Source organism: Euleptes europaea, chromosome 17 (genome assembly GCF_029931775.1).
Source record: "Euleptes europaea isolate rEulEur1 chromosome 17, rEulEur1.hap1, whole genome shotgun sequence".
Lineage (NCBI taxonomy): Eukaryota > Metazoa > Chordata > Lepidosauria > Squamata > Sphaerodactylidae > Euleptes > Euleptes europaea.
Genome location: NC_079328.1, coordinates 18,596,583 through 18,612,094, shown reverse-complemented (window position 1 = coordinate 18,612,094; position 15,512 = coordinate 18,596,583). Strand labels below are relative to the sequence as shown.

The window sequence follows — 15,512 nt, the reverse complement described above, 5'->3', positions numbered from 1 at the left end:
AAAATCATTTTGAGATTCAAACTGATTTGACTGTAATTAAGCCGAATCAATAAGGCGATTGTCACCATAGCGTGGCTTATTGAGCTGGTTGTACATGCCGTATTGCCTGGAAATAATGTATTCAGGGTACTGGTGTCAGTTGTAAAGTATTTAAAAGGTTCGAGTATATATTATAAAATGCTCAAAGGTTTGGTTGACCTTTGCCACCAAGGCGATGGCCTTTCTTGGCTGAACTGATGTGACGTTGAGAATGTTCATGAATATTCTGCGTCGAGGGAGTGGTCAGCAGCAGAATATTCCCAGCCATCCAGTGTTGTGATCTGAATTGAAAGATCAGTTAAATTGGGAGGGGAGAGAGAGAGAGAGGAGGAGGAGGAGGAGCAGAGCAGATTTGGAGAGTCACAGCTGCTATCAACAAGGGAACAGGCTGAGCCTGAGGCAAAAAAAAAACAACTTGGCCTCTTGCTGTTGAAGCCCAAATTGCAATGATGGCATTCGATCATTAGATTTATTTATCTAAAATATTTACAAGACTGCCTTTCTCCTGAACATCAGTATAGTATCAGCAGGATGAAATTCTGTTTGCTTTGGGGCTGTTGGTCTTGTAGAAACCGAAGGGTCAAAAATGTGACGAAGAAGACGAAGAAGAAAAAGAAGAGTTGGTTTTTCTATGCCGACTTTCTCTACCACTTAAGGGAGACTCAAACCGGCTTACAATCACCTTCCCTTCCCCTCCCCACAACAGACACCTTGTGAGGTAGGTGGGGCTGGGAGAGCTCTAACAGAGCTGTGATTTGCCCAAGGTCACTCAGCTGGCTTTGTGTGTAGGAGTGGGGAAACAAATCAAGTTCACCAGATTAGCCTCCGCCACTCATGTGGAGGAGTGGGGAATCAAACCCGGTTCTCCAGATCAGAGTCTACCACTCCAAACCACCGCTCTTAACACTACACCATGCTTTCTTGGGGTCCCTGATGAATGATTTCTTTTAATAATCATTTGCAGTTCCATTTGCGGTTTCTGTTCAAATCCTGCCTCAGCGATCTCCTTAAACTATTTGCATAACCGAAATGATACAACTTAAGAAGAAGAAGAAGTTAACATTGCTGATAACATGTTGATTAATCATCCATAAAGTTTCAAGTCCTTTATTAGGAAATGGCACATACGAGGTCTCACAGTAAGCCATTATTATACGATGGAGCGCCCCACACGATAGTTTAGTGCCCAGGCCCTTGGCTAGCTGGCAGCTGTTTACCTCCATCATTTCCCTTTCTGTGTGAAATAAGAAGCCCTCAAGCCCCATAAAAATCTGTGCCTGACATTCCCTTCGCAGACCAGTTATTGTGGATTTCCTTCCTACCCCTCTAGTAGACTTTAGCCTAATGATTTCATTTCCTTTTTTGGAGACCACCTTTTTGTTTCGGACAGAGCCATGTTTGGCTCTGGAGCTGTCTGTTGCAGAGCCCTGCTTTAGCGAGATTAGGACTTGTAAGAAACCAGGGGGAAGGAGGATGAGGAGGGAAAGGATGAAGTAACCCCCTACTTGCCCACCACTTCTCCCCTGTGCATTCCTATTATCCGCTCCATTTGGGTTTGGGACCCCATGTTTACTGCCAAAGCACATCACTGCGACCTGAGAAACAGAACTGCCTCAGTAATAGGGTTGCCAGCTTCCAGGTGGTGGCTGGAGCTCTCCCACTGTTACAACTGATCTCTAGGCAACTGAGATCGGTTCCCCTGGAGAAAATGGTCTCTATGGCATTGAAGTTCCTCCCCTCTCCAAACCCCGCCCTCCTCAGGCTCCACCCCCCAAATCTCCAGGTATTTCCCTACCTGAAGCTGGCAACCCTACTCATGATATACTAGGGCACACTCTGCGGCATTCCGGTGACGGGCACGCTGAATCCTGTGCCAGTCGATCTGGATGACCTGAGCTGCTCTTCTTTGCCTCAGCGTGCCCTCCAAAGCTGATTGTCCTGAACGTGAGATTAAGTCAAACCTTGTCAGATCCAGAAGATTACCTGTTTCCTCAGCTGGTCTGGAGGCACCTGGAGGTTTGACTTTTGATTTGAAGGGATTAACGTTTGAGTAACCATCGAGGAGGGAAGGGAATTAACAATGGCGGGGGGGGGGGGGAACCAGAATTCAAAAAGGAATTCTAACTATACGGTAACCGTGAATACAGGTTAATGTTTCCACCATAAATAAAAGGTAAAGGTCCCCTGTGCAAGCAAGCACCGGGTCATTCCTGACCCATGGGGTGACGTCACATCCTGACATTTCCAAGGCAGACTTTTGTTTTGCGGGGTGGTTTGCCAGTGCCTTCCCCCAGTCATCTTCCCTTTACCCCCAGCAAGCTGGATACTAATTTCACCGACCTCGGAAGGATGGAAGGCTGAGTCAACCTTGAGGTGGCTACCTGAAACCAACTTCCGTCGGGATCGAACTCAGGTCGTGAGCAGAGCTTTTGACTGTAGTACTGCAGCTTAACACTCTGCACCATGGGGCTCCTTCCACCATAAATACAAGTGGAATAAACAGTATTGTGGAATAAATAGCGTGCGAGTGTTGGGACTTAATTTGTTTGTTGAAGAGGCTTCAAATTCCTAAATGAACACCAGTTGCCACCTTTTTTCTTACTGCTCTGGCCCTTTGCTAGGGTTGCCAGGTCCCTCTTTGCCACCGGCGGGAGGTTTTGGGGGCGGAGCCTGAGGAGGGCAGGGTTTGGGACTTCAATGCCATAGAGTCCAATTGCCAAAGTGGCCATTTTCTCCAGGGGAACTGACCTCTATCGGCTGGAGACTAATTGTAATAGCAGGAGATCTCCAGCTTGTACCTGGAGGCTGGCAACCCTACCGTTTGCTTAACTGCAGGTTATCACGAAGAAGCTTGGCAGGTAACATTTTTTTCAGGCTGAACGATAAAGTGATGGATAAAAGCTTCACCTTCTTAATTTCTGTCGCTGCTGTTATAGGCCTGGGGTGGGGGAATTGCATTTGGAAGGTGAGGGGCACAACGTTTGCATGTTGAACAGCTGTGCAGCGGCAACTATGTCATGCAAGCGGGGGAAAACCTGCATCTCTACAGAGCCTCTCTGCAGAACAGTGATTCAGTTCTTGTCATGCCCCAATTTGCCCTCCTTTGCATCTAGCCGCCAGGGGATCCGATCTTTTCCGGAATAGGCAGACAGTCTGCTCGTAGGCATCTCTTTCCATATACACAAGGAATTTGGCATTCCAGCTGTTTCCAGAATAGTTTGGAATTAGAATAACTGAAGGATAGCCAGCGTGGTGTGGTGGTTAAGAGCAGTGGACTCTAATCTGGTGAACTGGCTTTGATTCCTCACTCCTCCACATGAGCGGTGGACTCTAATCTGGTGAACCGGTTTGGTTTCCTCACTCCTACACCTGAAGCCAGCTGGGTGACCTTGGGCTTGTCACAGTTCTCTCCGAACTCTCTCAGCCCCACCTACCTCACAAATGCCTGTTGTGGGGAGAAGAAGAGAAGGTGATTGTAAGATGGTTTGAGACTCCTTAAAGATAGGGGAAATTGGGGTATAAAAACCAACTCTTCCCCTCCTCCTCTGGAAACCTGCCTGTCAGTTGAGATCATTTTCAGAGGCCTTTTTCTAGGTGTTAGGTGGGTGACTGCTGGAGAGAAGACCTTTGGTCCAGTTCCCCCCCCCATTTTTGGGACCCCCTTTTATGGAATATTCCCTGGATTCCATGTTTTAGGTGCCCAGTGGGGTTTGTTCTATTTGTCTGATCTTTTCCTTGCATCTGGTTTGTGAGTTCACACCAAGCCGTGTTGTGGTTTTCAGAGCTGCTGTGACTGATGAGATAATGTGGTGTTTTGTTGATTGGATTATGTTTAATCTTTTTTTAAAAAAAAAAAGTTGTGAGTCACAGTTGATGGCTGCAGGGGCAGAAATGTGGCAGGTGCATTCTATCGCTAACTCAAACCGAAGTGTGCACAAGAAAAGATTCCTGTGAAGGAGAGTGCCGAAACGTTACTCGTTTTGACTGTGAAGCCTGTTTCTCCAGCCTTGATGTCCTTTCTTTCCCCTTTGCCGCTGACATATTGTTTCACGGGGAATATATTGTTTTTGAATCCCATTAGGTGGATGGATGAGTCTCTCATTCAAGAGATTACACCCAAGCTGATTGGAGATTGGCCCAATACTTACACGTTCACCAAAGCCTTGACCGAGTACCTGGTTCAGCAAGAGAAAGGCAGCTTAAGCGTTGCCATCATCCGGCCGTCCATCGTGGGAGCGAGCTGGCACGAACCGTTTCCCGTAAGCATGGCCGCTCTTCCATTTCTGCCAAGTACCCTACAAAACCCATCTGCGGTTGTCATGTTAGCTTTTGCTCCTGGCAGGAAGCCGTCATGTCAAAAATCCAAAAGGGAATGCTCTCCTTTGTGCTTCTTGGAGCTGGCAGAATCCCAGGGATTTGAAACCATGGCTTGCTGGGGGTTTCATGGTTAGTCTTGTATGGGAGTTAATGGAAACTGGGGAAACTGGGTTTGTAGAAAAATCTTCCCTATTCCCAGTTCACCCCATTGTGTAGATTTTTTTAGACGCACGGCGAGGCTAAATTCAGAACTAGATCTCTGGGGTGCTTAATTTGCATGGTTTACATAGGTTCCATAATATGGATTACCATGGTGCAGAATTTAGATTTAAATGTAGAGCACATGCAATTTGTAAATGGACACTTCAGCCGGGGAACCCTTTTGTCAAATGTTCAACCCCACATCCCTTAAACTACTATCAAGAAATGAGGTTTGAGTAGCCACTGACATAGAGAATTCCTGATCAAGAAAAAATAGAAGCCACGCCACATCAACAATGCATTAAAACCCCAAAATACAAAAGCATGTGGCTAAGGGACAATACTTATAGATTTAATTATATACCAACGTTATGACTACCTATATATACTGACTGAAATACATCCAAAGTAACAATACACAATAATTCTACTGGCATAGAATCAAGAGTCCATATACAATCCTTGAGCTTGTTCTTCCATATGTTGTGGATATCTCTTCAACGATGCATCACCAGTAGATCAGTTAATAAATAAAGTTATAAATAATCTCTTCAGCATCAGTAGAAAAATGGCTGTAAATAATCTCTTCAGTTCTAGATGGGTTGCTGGCTCCTGATCCCATTTTGTAAAAATCTTCATCAGAACTTCACATCAAACTTATTTGTCCAGAATGATACATAATCTGACAAATTCGTCATTCCATTTGCCAGTCGGTATATATAGATAGTTATAGTGTTGGTACATAATTCAATCTATGAGTATTGCCCCTTTGCCACATGCTTTTGTACTTTGGGGTTTGATAGAGAATTCCTGGCCATAAAAATATCTTAGGGATACAGGTCAGGTCTTGTCCCCTTTATCTTTCCTGAACATCCTTCAGAGGTAATCTGGGATCTGAGCCAAAAAAAACATTCCTCATGGAGCATAAAGAAAGATTTAGGACTACTGTGTTGGACCAGGTGGAGATCTGTCTAATGCAAGGTCAAGGAATGGTCTTTCCTGCCCAGCATCCTGTTTCCAACAATGGCCAACCTTTGCATGAGGGTGCATCTCCTGCCCTCTCTTCTGACTTCCAGTTGTTCAAGTGAAGGTTGGAAACCAATCCTACTCATGAACTACTATACCTGTGGATGGTTCTCTCTGTATGGTCAGAAATTCTGTTGGATTTCCCCCCCCCCCCAGGATTGCCAATTGCATAGAGAGAGCCTTGAGAACATCCCTGCACAGGCAGGGATCTTGAGAACATACCTGCACAGGCAGGGATCATCTGATCTTCAGATGAATGCATGTTGTGCCCTCCCCCAGTCATTCAGAAAAGGCCTGAAAGGGGACTCTTGAGATTTCCAGGCAGCCAAATCCTGTCCCACACGCCACATTCCAGCCTGTTCTGTTTACAGATCTGAGTGTGACTTTCACCATTTGTGGGCTGAATTAAGCCATAAGCCATCTCCAACAAAAACCAACCTTTGTTTTCCTTTTTCTCTCCCCCTGCCTCCCACCCAGGGTTGGATTGACAACTTCAATGGAACAAGTGGTTTTCTCATTGCGGTATGTATAGCGACAAGGAGGATTGCCAGGTCTACATCACATCCGTAGTTGCTACCTCAGCAGGGTGCAAGCATGTGGATATGTAGTGCATAGTTGCATCATGCGCCACTGTCCACTCAGCAGCCATGTGTTTGCCCAGTGCTGAAGTAACTTGCCTTCATTGCCACTTCCTGGCATGCTGTACTGCTAGACTCCTCTCCCCAGGGAGAGTCATGGCTCAGTGACAAAACCTCTGCTTGTCATGCAGAAGGTCCCAGGTTCAACCCCTAGCATCGCCAGTTAAAATGCCCAGGTAGTAGATGATGAAAAAGACCTCTGCCTAAAACCTTGGGGAGCTGCTGCTAGTCTGTAGACTAAACTGACCTTGATGGACCAATGGTATGTTTCCGTATAAGGCAGGCTCAGGTGTTCATGGACTCAGTAGTCTTCACAGAAGAAGCTGGCAGACCTCCAGAGAACTTCCATAGGAACCTGCACTGGTGGAGAACTGTGTTTTCCTTAGTACACCAGGATCTGATGGACAATACATCTGAAGGAAACACTTATCTGCAAATGTGGAAGAAAGGCAACCTTTTCAAATTCCTGTAGTTTCATGCATTGGTTGATGGCAAAAAAAAAGTTCATCTCAGTTTATGCTCTGATAATTCAAATATCTTCCTAGGTTGATAAGCTAAATTGATCTTTCCTTCATTGCTTTTGTGGAGGCAGAAGGCCAAAGTACCAACTGGGGACCAATAAGAACATAAGAAAAGCCATGCTGGATCACACCAAGGTCTATCAAGTCCAGCAGTCTGTTCACACAGTGGCCAACCAGGTGCCTCTAGGTTCACCTGCAACTCAAGACAGTTGTTAAACACCAACATACACATTGTGTGTGTGTGTGTGTGTGTAAAGTGCCATCAAGTCACAACTGACATATGGTGACCCCATAGGGTGTTCAAGGCAAGAGACTTACAGATGTGGTTTGCCATTGTCAGCCTCCGTGTCACAACCCTAGTATTCCCTGGAGGTCTCCCATCCAGATACTTATCAGGGCTGACCCTGCTTAGCTTCTGAGATCTGATGAGATTGGGCTAGCCTGGCCCATCTACTGTAGTTTTCAACAAGCAACAAAATAGCCATCTAGTCTTGACCAGTTGGTAAAAACCGTTCTCGATTTTTGTACGGTTTATGTCGTTATTCAGTTGCGTGTTCATTGGACCAGTGGCATTCTGCCCCAGAAAGCGCTAACTAATGTTTTCTCCACCCCGTAGGCTGGAAAGGGCATTATACGGACCGTAAAATGCAACCTCGACGCGGTTGCAGACATCATTCCAGTCGATGTGGCTATTAATCTCATCCTAGCTGCCGGGTGGTACACCGCAGTTCACAGGTAAGATTGTGTTCTTGCCTTCATGTTATCTATTGTTGAGCTGTGATATTTTTCCTAGGTACCAACCAGGGCCAGGGCCATTTTTTTTGGGCCCTAGGCAAGGCTAACTACTTGTGCCCCCCCCCCCCAATAGCTAACCAATTTTTTAAAAACCCAGATTAAAAAAAACATTTTAAAAAGACAGATGTCTTGTAGAAAAAAATAAAAGCCTGATGCATTCCTGCAAAACTTTTTATAAGACATTATAATTAATTACATTCCATAGCACTTTTGTGGTACTTATCTCAAAATTTTAAAAAATATATAAATTGTCAGTTGCATTTTTTTCAAGAAACTAATCGGTTTAAAACTGTGCCCCTCTGGCCTGTTCGGCACCCCTCTGAGGTCTGTGCCCTAGGCAACCGCCTAGTTAGCCTAATGGTAGCACCGGCCCTGGTACCAACATTCATCTTGAAGCCTGAAGCCACAATTAGAAGGGAAGGTTCTCATGCCGCTCTGAAGCAAGATTTCCCAGGGATGGCTTCTCTTTTTTTACCCGAAGAAGATCTGTTTTCAGAGTTTAATATACACTGTCAGTGAATCCCAACCCCTGGGTTTCTGCATGAGTTTCTGTTCTGAGTGTAGCTGCTGCTTCAAAGGAGGAGAAACCGGAGCAGCGGTTGATGCAAAGACATAACAGGCTGCTCAGAAGGAAAATTAATTTGTTGGCTTGTTTGATTAGAAAATGTCTGTGCTGCTCTTCAGAGAACCTGCTTAAGACAGCTGAGGCAGTAAAACATGAAAAACCATGAAACAGCATAACAGTCATTAGTAAACTATTAAGATTAATAAACTATTAAAAAAGAGTTTCCCAAACATTTTTTGTTGGCACGTCGAAGCTGCAGATTCAGAGCAGAGTCACAGCGTGGAAGAGGGAAAAGAAAAGACGCCAGCCCAGCCCCACATCTGCATCTGATTTTCCCAGGGTCCTGAAACTGTCCTTTTTCCCCACTGAGCAAGTTAGCTATATGTTGCTCCTAACTGGGCAGATAACAGCTCTGGACAGAGGGGTGTGTGTTTGAGGGCAGGAAGAGGGTGTCAGGTACAGAGGGCCCTCCCCGCATGTAGCAGTCATGAATTGCGGGGGGGGGGGGGCATTCATAGATACCTCAGCCTCTCTTGTCATTTGACCTTTAGGGATGTAAAAGTGAATGGTGCCTCTAATTTTTATTCAGACAAGAAACGGGTGTCGAAAGTTTGGGAGAGCCATTGTTAACAAAACAGCACTGAGTTTAGGTTTTCTTTCTGCACTGAAAACACTCTTGGTTTCCTTCCCTGTTTGAGAGCCCCGTGGCGCAGAGTGGTAAACTGCAGTACTGCAGTCAAAAGCTCTGCTCATGACCTGAGTTCAATCCCGACGGAAGTCGGTTTCGGGTAGCCGGCTCAAGGTTGACTCGGCCTTCCATCCTTCCAAGGTCGGTCAAATGAGAACCCAGCTTGCTGGGGATAAAGTGTAGATGACTAGGGAAGGCAATGGCAAACCATCCTGTAAATATATTCAGCCTAGTAAACATCGGGATGTGACATCACCCATGGGTCAGTAATGCACAGGGGACTGCCTTTTTAGGGGAAGGGCCGTGACTCTGTGGTAGAGCATCTGCTTGGCATGCAGAAGGTCCCAGGTTCAGTCCCCGACATCTCCAGTTAAAGAGACTAGGCAGGTAGGTGATGTGAAAGACCTCTGCCTGAGACCCTGGAGAGACGCTGCCAGTCTGAGTAGACAGTACTGACTTTGATGGACCAAGGGTCTGATTCAGTATAAGGCAGCTTCATGTGTTCAAGTGTTCATGTGTTTGTTTACTTGTTTTTCCAGACCAAAATCCATGTTGATATACAATTGCACTACGGGTGGCATCAACCCTTTCTGCTGGGGAGAGATGGGTAAGTGTTTGTGGCCTGGGGGGGCGTGTTGCAAGAGCTGCCACCACGCATAGCAAACTCCGCTGCTCTGTGGGCCAAGCAGCCACACTGCAAGCACATGGCATCTTCCTTCTTCACACAGGAATAACGCGACATGCACAAAATGCAGGTAGATGGTCACCACTGTGCACGCTCTTGGTGTTCCATGCTGGAACTACAGTTGCCCCAGTGCATGAAGGGGGCAGAATCAGCAAGGGAAGATCAGAGAGCATTTGGGGTGTGTTTAAAGGCCTGCTTTGCAACCTGTCCTTCCAGCATGGCTGCACATGGAAGCCTGACTGTGCAGTCCTGGGCAGAGCGGGCTTAGACTGAGACGGAGAGGGGCCGTGGCTCAGCGGCAGAGCATCTGCTTGGCATGCAGAAGGTCCCAGGTTCAATCCCTGGCATCTCCACTTAAAGGGACTAGGCAAGTAGGTGATGTGAAAGACCTCATCCTGAGACCCTGGAGAGCCGCTGGCGGTCTGAGTAGACAATACTGTCTTTGATGGACCAAGGGTCTGATTCGGTATAAGGCAGCTTCATGTTTTCATGTGACTGGAGTACTCTGCTTAGAAAAGCCCTGCAAGTCCCTTTGATGTATCTCTCTTCACATGGCCAGCCCTTTGGGTGGAACAGTGTTCCAGTGGATTAGGCCAATCCTAACCATGCCAGGGAAAAGCCTAACTTTAAATGAAATTTATTATTTACATACATGATGTATGTCCAACCCTATTCCAAAGGCCTTTGGTATCTTACAAAGAAATTGAAGAATTTGTAGTTCCCAAAGATATGGGATTTCTAGCCTCTACAGAGTTCTTACACATCTAAAAATGTACACCGCAAATGAGGCAAATCTGTTTGCAATACGTGTGTGTGTGTGTGTGTCACATGACTCTCATAGCCAGCAACCAGGATAGGCTGTGGTTTCCTCTTGAGGAACACTTGAGCAAGGTTGGCAAACCTGTATTTGCTGCGATGGAGTGTGAAACAGCTCAGATGTATCTCAAGTCTGAAAGATGTCAAGGGATGTCAAGGGAAATTGTAGAAATGCAAGGGGTGTACCTAAAGATTAGAAAGATAAAATATATATACATCTGAACGAACATTTGGTACTCCCCAAATGTTTCCTGAAATGTAGATTAACAGAAATAGAAATGTTTCTTACTGATTGAAGCTTTGACTAGTAAAAATGCTGAAGTGTTGGAATTTGCCATGAGGTAGAGGGATTTTTTTTGCTGTTTTCTGCCTACTCTTGGAGCCACATTCTTTGGCCTGTGGATGTAGCTCTCTTCATAACATTTAACTGGGTGGCATATTTCTAAGATTCCTTTCTAACTGAGTGTGCAGCAGAAAAGCAGAACGGGCATACTGGAAATAGCTTTGATGTCAAACAGTGCAATTCAAGCCCTTCTGGTTTTGTTACTGGGAAATGAAGTGATTTTATACATAGAAAAGGCGAAGCAGTAAACACAACGCTGCCTTCAGTTGTGGGCAGACAATCATTTAAGAGAGCTGAAAGGGGCTGGAGAGACACTTTGCTTCCCGAGGCACACATTCTTTTGTCCTACCGCCACCTTGGGTGAAAAGGTCTGCAGTTTTTGGAAACATAAGGCTGGAAGCCGTGTTTACCAGAAGCAAAAGTGAGTGACCATCATAAAAGTGAGTGACCATCATGAGCAGAACTCCTGTGTTTGAACAACTTTCATTTATCTGAAGAAACAATCGGTTCTCTCCAGTCTCCAACCTTCTGCCTACTCAGTGAGCTGTGAGCATTCAACCTTCAAAGTCCAACAATGAAGAAGAAGAAGAGGAGGAGGAGGAGTTGGTTTTTATATGCCAACTTTCTCTACCACTTAAGGAAGAATCAAACCGGCTTACAATCACCTTCCCTTCCCCTCCTCACAACAGACACTCTGTGAGGTAGGTGGGGCTGAGAGAGCTCTAAGAGAGCTGTGACTAGCCCAAGGTCACCCAGCTGGCTTCATGAGGAGGAGTGGGGAAACCAGCCTGGTTCACCAAATTAGCATCCGCTGCTCATGCGGAGGAGTGGGGAATCAAACCTGGTTCTCCAGATTAGAGTCCACCACTTCAAACCACCGCTGTTAACCACTACACCACGCTGGCTCTTTAGGTTCTGAGTTTGGGCAAAAGTATCTCTACCACCCTTTGGAAAATTATCTCTACCCCTCTGTAGAACTATAGAGAAGGATCAGGCAACCCTGTCCCTTCTCTTGGGTTTGGAAGCTGAATGCCTGGACAAACATCTTCCCACTCAGTTTCTCTTCCAGTTGCTGAAGAAGAAGAAGAATTTTAAAAGTGATCTGAGTTTCTCTCGGAACTCTGAAAAATTTACAATGATCAAGTTTTCTTAACTTAAGTGTTGCAGTCCATCTACCATTTCAGGGTGCTATATTTCTTCACCCAGAGGGCCAGCTTGGTGTAGTGGTTAAGAGCGGTGGTTTCGAGTGGTGGACTCTGATCTGGAGAACCGGGCTTGATTCCCCGCTCCTCCACATGAGCGGCGGAGGCTAATCTGGTGAACTGAACTGGTTTCCCCACTCCTCCACATGAAGCCACATGAAGCCAGATATGGGATGTCTGGATGTGGGATATTCAACCTGTAGCGCATATTTATAGAAAAATATCAATTGTTATCTTCCTCAAAATCTCTTCTGTCATAATCATGTGATTGCTATATAGATAAGTGGTTGTTTCTTAACTCAATATGAGTGCAAATGAGCCACGCAGCAAATGCATATGAGTAACATCTGATATAGCAAGATAAGGAGGCCAATCTTAACTCTTAACCTCTATTAAAAAGCAATTAATCTAACTTTTCTGTAACAGTTCCAACTACCTGTCAAAGATTAAAGTAACTTTAAGCAAACCGAGCTCACTGACAGTTGAAGAATGCTTGAATTCTCAGTTAATATGCAAAATCAGCAGGAAAAAATTGGTGAAGTAATAGCTACCGCTCCACTATGGTGCCAAATGGTTCTATTTCATCACCTTCGGTGCACCCCATGATTTCGGCACCCAAAGATCTGCTAAGTTTTGAACTCATTCGAATATGCTCTAATTTTTAAAAAATTTTCTTCTTTTTGTGTATCAGTTGTTTTCCTACGAGGAGCCCCGTGGCGCAGAGTGTTAAGCTGCAGTACTGCAGTCAAATATCTGCTCACAACCTAAGTTCGATCCCAACGGAAGTCGGTTTCAGGTAGCCGGCTCAAGGTTGACTCAGCCTTCCATCCTGCCGAGGTCGGTGAAATGAGTACCCAGCTTGCTGGGGATAAAGGGAAGATGACTGGGGAAGGCACTGGCAAACTACCCCGCAAACAAAGTCTGCCTTGGAAACGTCGGGATGTCACGTCACCCCATGGGTCAGGAATGACCCGGTGCTTGCACAGGGGACCTTTACCTTTTTTACCTGTTTTCCTACATGGGTTCTTGATGCAATATTATCATTTGTTTTCATACCCTTAATCAGCTTCTCTGGAGATTCCCCCTTGGCGAAACGTTTGACTGGCTTGGATTTTGGCCATTGTTCTCATACACATTATGAGCAAACTATCTGAACCGGTGGCTATTAGGGATGTGCACCATTTTTTTCGGTATTTTTTGGGTTTATCAAAATCTAGAAAAATCTGGAAAGCTGGAGTTTCTCCGGACCCTGGAGAAGGCTGGCAGTGCAGATCTGAAAGAAATCCAAGCTGCCCCACTTCTCTATGGATTTCTTTCAGAGGCAGGTAAGTAAGGGGGAGGAAAAAGGGGAGGGGGGAATGGCAGCAGGGCTAAAGCGGCCTGAATAATGCTGGGGGGAAAATTGGCATTGTTCGGGATCTGCTTTTTTGGCTCCCTTTATCGCCACCTTTTTCATACTGGTTTAAAAAAAAAACCCGAAAAATACCAAAAAGGTATTTTTCGGTAAAAAAAACACACCTTAAAAATATCAAAAAGGTATTGGGGGGGGGGTTATTTCGGGATATTGATATGCACACCCCTAGTGGCCACCTGTGATTTCCATTTACTGTTTTTGAAGACAGCCTTTTGTGACCACCATTTCCCATTTGCAGGCTCAGTGACTCGTCTGTCCTTTGCTATGATCTCCCTTTTCTTGTGAATGTATGAGAAAGTGGGCATATGCCCTGACACCTTTCCACTCTGTCCCACTTTTCCTACACACAAAACATAAATGGACCCATTTTTATTCTTCCCAGAAACAAATGATGGAGGTGGGCGTGGGCTGCATACTTTGGACCCACAAAAGGGCTTATTTTTCCCTTCTCCCTTCATTGGACTGCAAGCAGGCATCTTCCTGTTTGGGCTATCATACCCTTTCCTTCTTTTTTGTTTTTGCTGTCCGGGTCTTATCCACTCACCTCCCAATATGTGAGTCAAACTTACAGGCTCGCGCAATTCCGCTTCGGTGAAAGCGGCCGAGGGCAAAATTTCCGCTGCTGTACATGGCAGATCTTTCTCCCTTGTTGCCCATTATGCATCAAAAAAAACCTTATTGAGGTCAGCAGGAATTCTGCATAGAGACAGAGTGCCGAGTAGGCAGTCAAGATCAGCAGTGTGCAACTGAGAGCAGAAGTTCACCCACAGGGTAGCAGCAGGGGGCCAGAACAGAAGCAAGGCGCTTTGGCAGTGAGGTTCATAAACCATTGAACAGGACTGAATGGCACTCAGGTTTTACCAAAGGTCATGGGGCTAAACCCACAGCAGTGTAAGAATATTACTCCCCTAAGACTTTGATCCCCAAGGCCCTTAATGACCATGGTACACATTATTGGGAGACATAAGTTGTCAGAGTCTTCTGTTGTGTCATGTTGTCTCGGGTTAAGGAAGCTGGCAAATAAATAGTGGTCATTACAGGTATTCAGGTGGATCTGGGAGTGACAATGAAAATGGCCGCGCATATTTTGCAGGTATAAATTGTGTCTTCAGCTTTGCTGTGTCAGGTGACTGAGGGGAAGGTGCTGGAGATCTTGGCACTGTTGCCAAGGGGTTCACACAGGTGCATATTACATCATTTCTTTTTTTCCATCACTTGGTAGCCAGTATGCTGTAGTGGTTATTAAAGTGCCACACTCAGATCTGGAAGACCCCGGCTCCCTGCCTTTCCCACTCTGCCATGGAAGTTCGCTCAGTGACTCTGGGCCAGTCATACCCTCTCGGCCTAACCTACCTCACAGGGTTGTTGTGAGGATAAAATGGAGGCGAGGAGAACAGTGCAAGCGGCTTTGGGTTCCTACTGGGGAGAAAGGAAGTGTATAAATGAAGTAAATAAATAAATGTGGGTACCCCCTCCCACACACACACACACACAAAGATTGTTTATTGGCTCAAACCCAATGTGGAACTTTTGATGAGCAGTCAAATGGGGATTTGTACCTTATGTTATTTTCTAGTGGGGGGTCATTCATTTGAACAATTTAGGGTTTTTCTGGAACAGTGCCAGGATTTTAACGGGGTTCCCCAGTGTCCCCGTATTTTTGCTTTGGCAGAGATGCCTAAATTGTGGGTATGTACTCCCAGGTGCCTCAGTACAGCGAATGGCAAAATTAAATGTGTATTGCCGTGTGTGTGTGTGTGTGTGTGTGTGTTAAGTGCCGTCAAGTCGCTTGACTCATGGCGACCCTATGAATGAAAGTCCTCCAAAATGTCCTATCTTTGACAGCCTTGCTCATATCTTGCAAATTGATATGAGCCTTGCTCATATCTTGCGAATTGCCATATAGAGAGTAGCAATATAAGCTATCCTGGTCCTGCAGAAGTACAAGCATAAGCAGTACACTTTCAAAGTGATGCCTTTGTTGCTGTTGAAATATTCTCTTGTTGTTTGTCATGGCGCAGCAGGGGATAAATTCTCTGTATAAATGGCCTTCAATTGTTTCTTGTGAAAGGGAGGGGCCCGGGGTGGGATGGTGATAAATAAAGGTAGAGGTCCCCTGTGCAAGCACCAGGCCATTCCTGACCCATGGGGTGCCGTCACATCCCGACGTTTACTAGGCAGACTTTGTTTACGGGGTGGTTTGCCAGTGCCTTCCCCAGTCATCTTCCCTTTACCCCCAGCAAGCTGGGTACTCATTTGACT

At 45.7% G+C, this 15,512-nt stretch overlaps 1 protein-coding gene across 1 annotated transcript in view; it reads left to right on the top strand.

Moving 5' to 3' along the window:
• FAR2 (fatty acyl-CoA reductase 2) overlaps positions 1-15,512 on the top strand; it is a 41,767-nt gene that overhangs the window by 16,092 nt on the left and 10,163 nt on the right. Inside the window, exons 4-7 of the mRNA XM_056862966.1 lie at positions 4,121-4,298; positions 6,061-6,105; positions 7,359-7,477; positions 9,330-9,397. Coding sequence (XP_056718944.1) covers positions 4,121-4,298; positions 6,061-6,105; positions 7,359-7,477; positions 9,330-9,397 — 410 coding nt within the window. The remainder of the gene's footprint in view (positions 1-4,120; positions 4,299-6,060; positions 6,106-7,358; positions 7,478-9,329; positions 9,398-15,512) is intronic.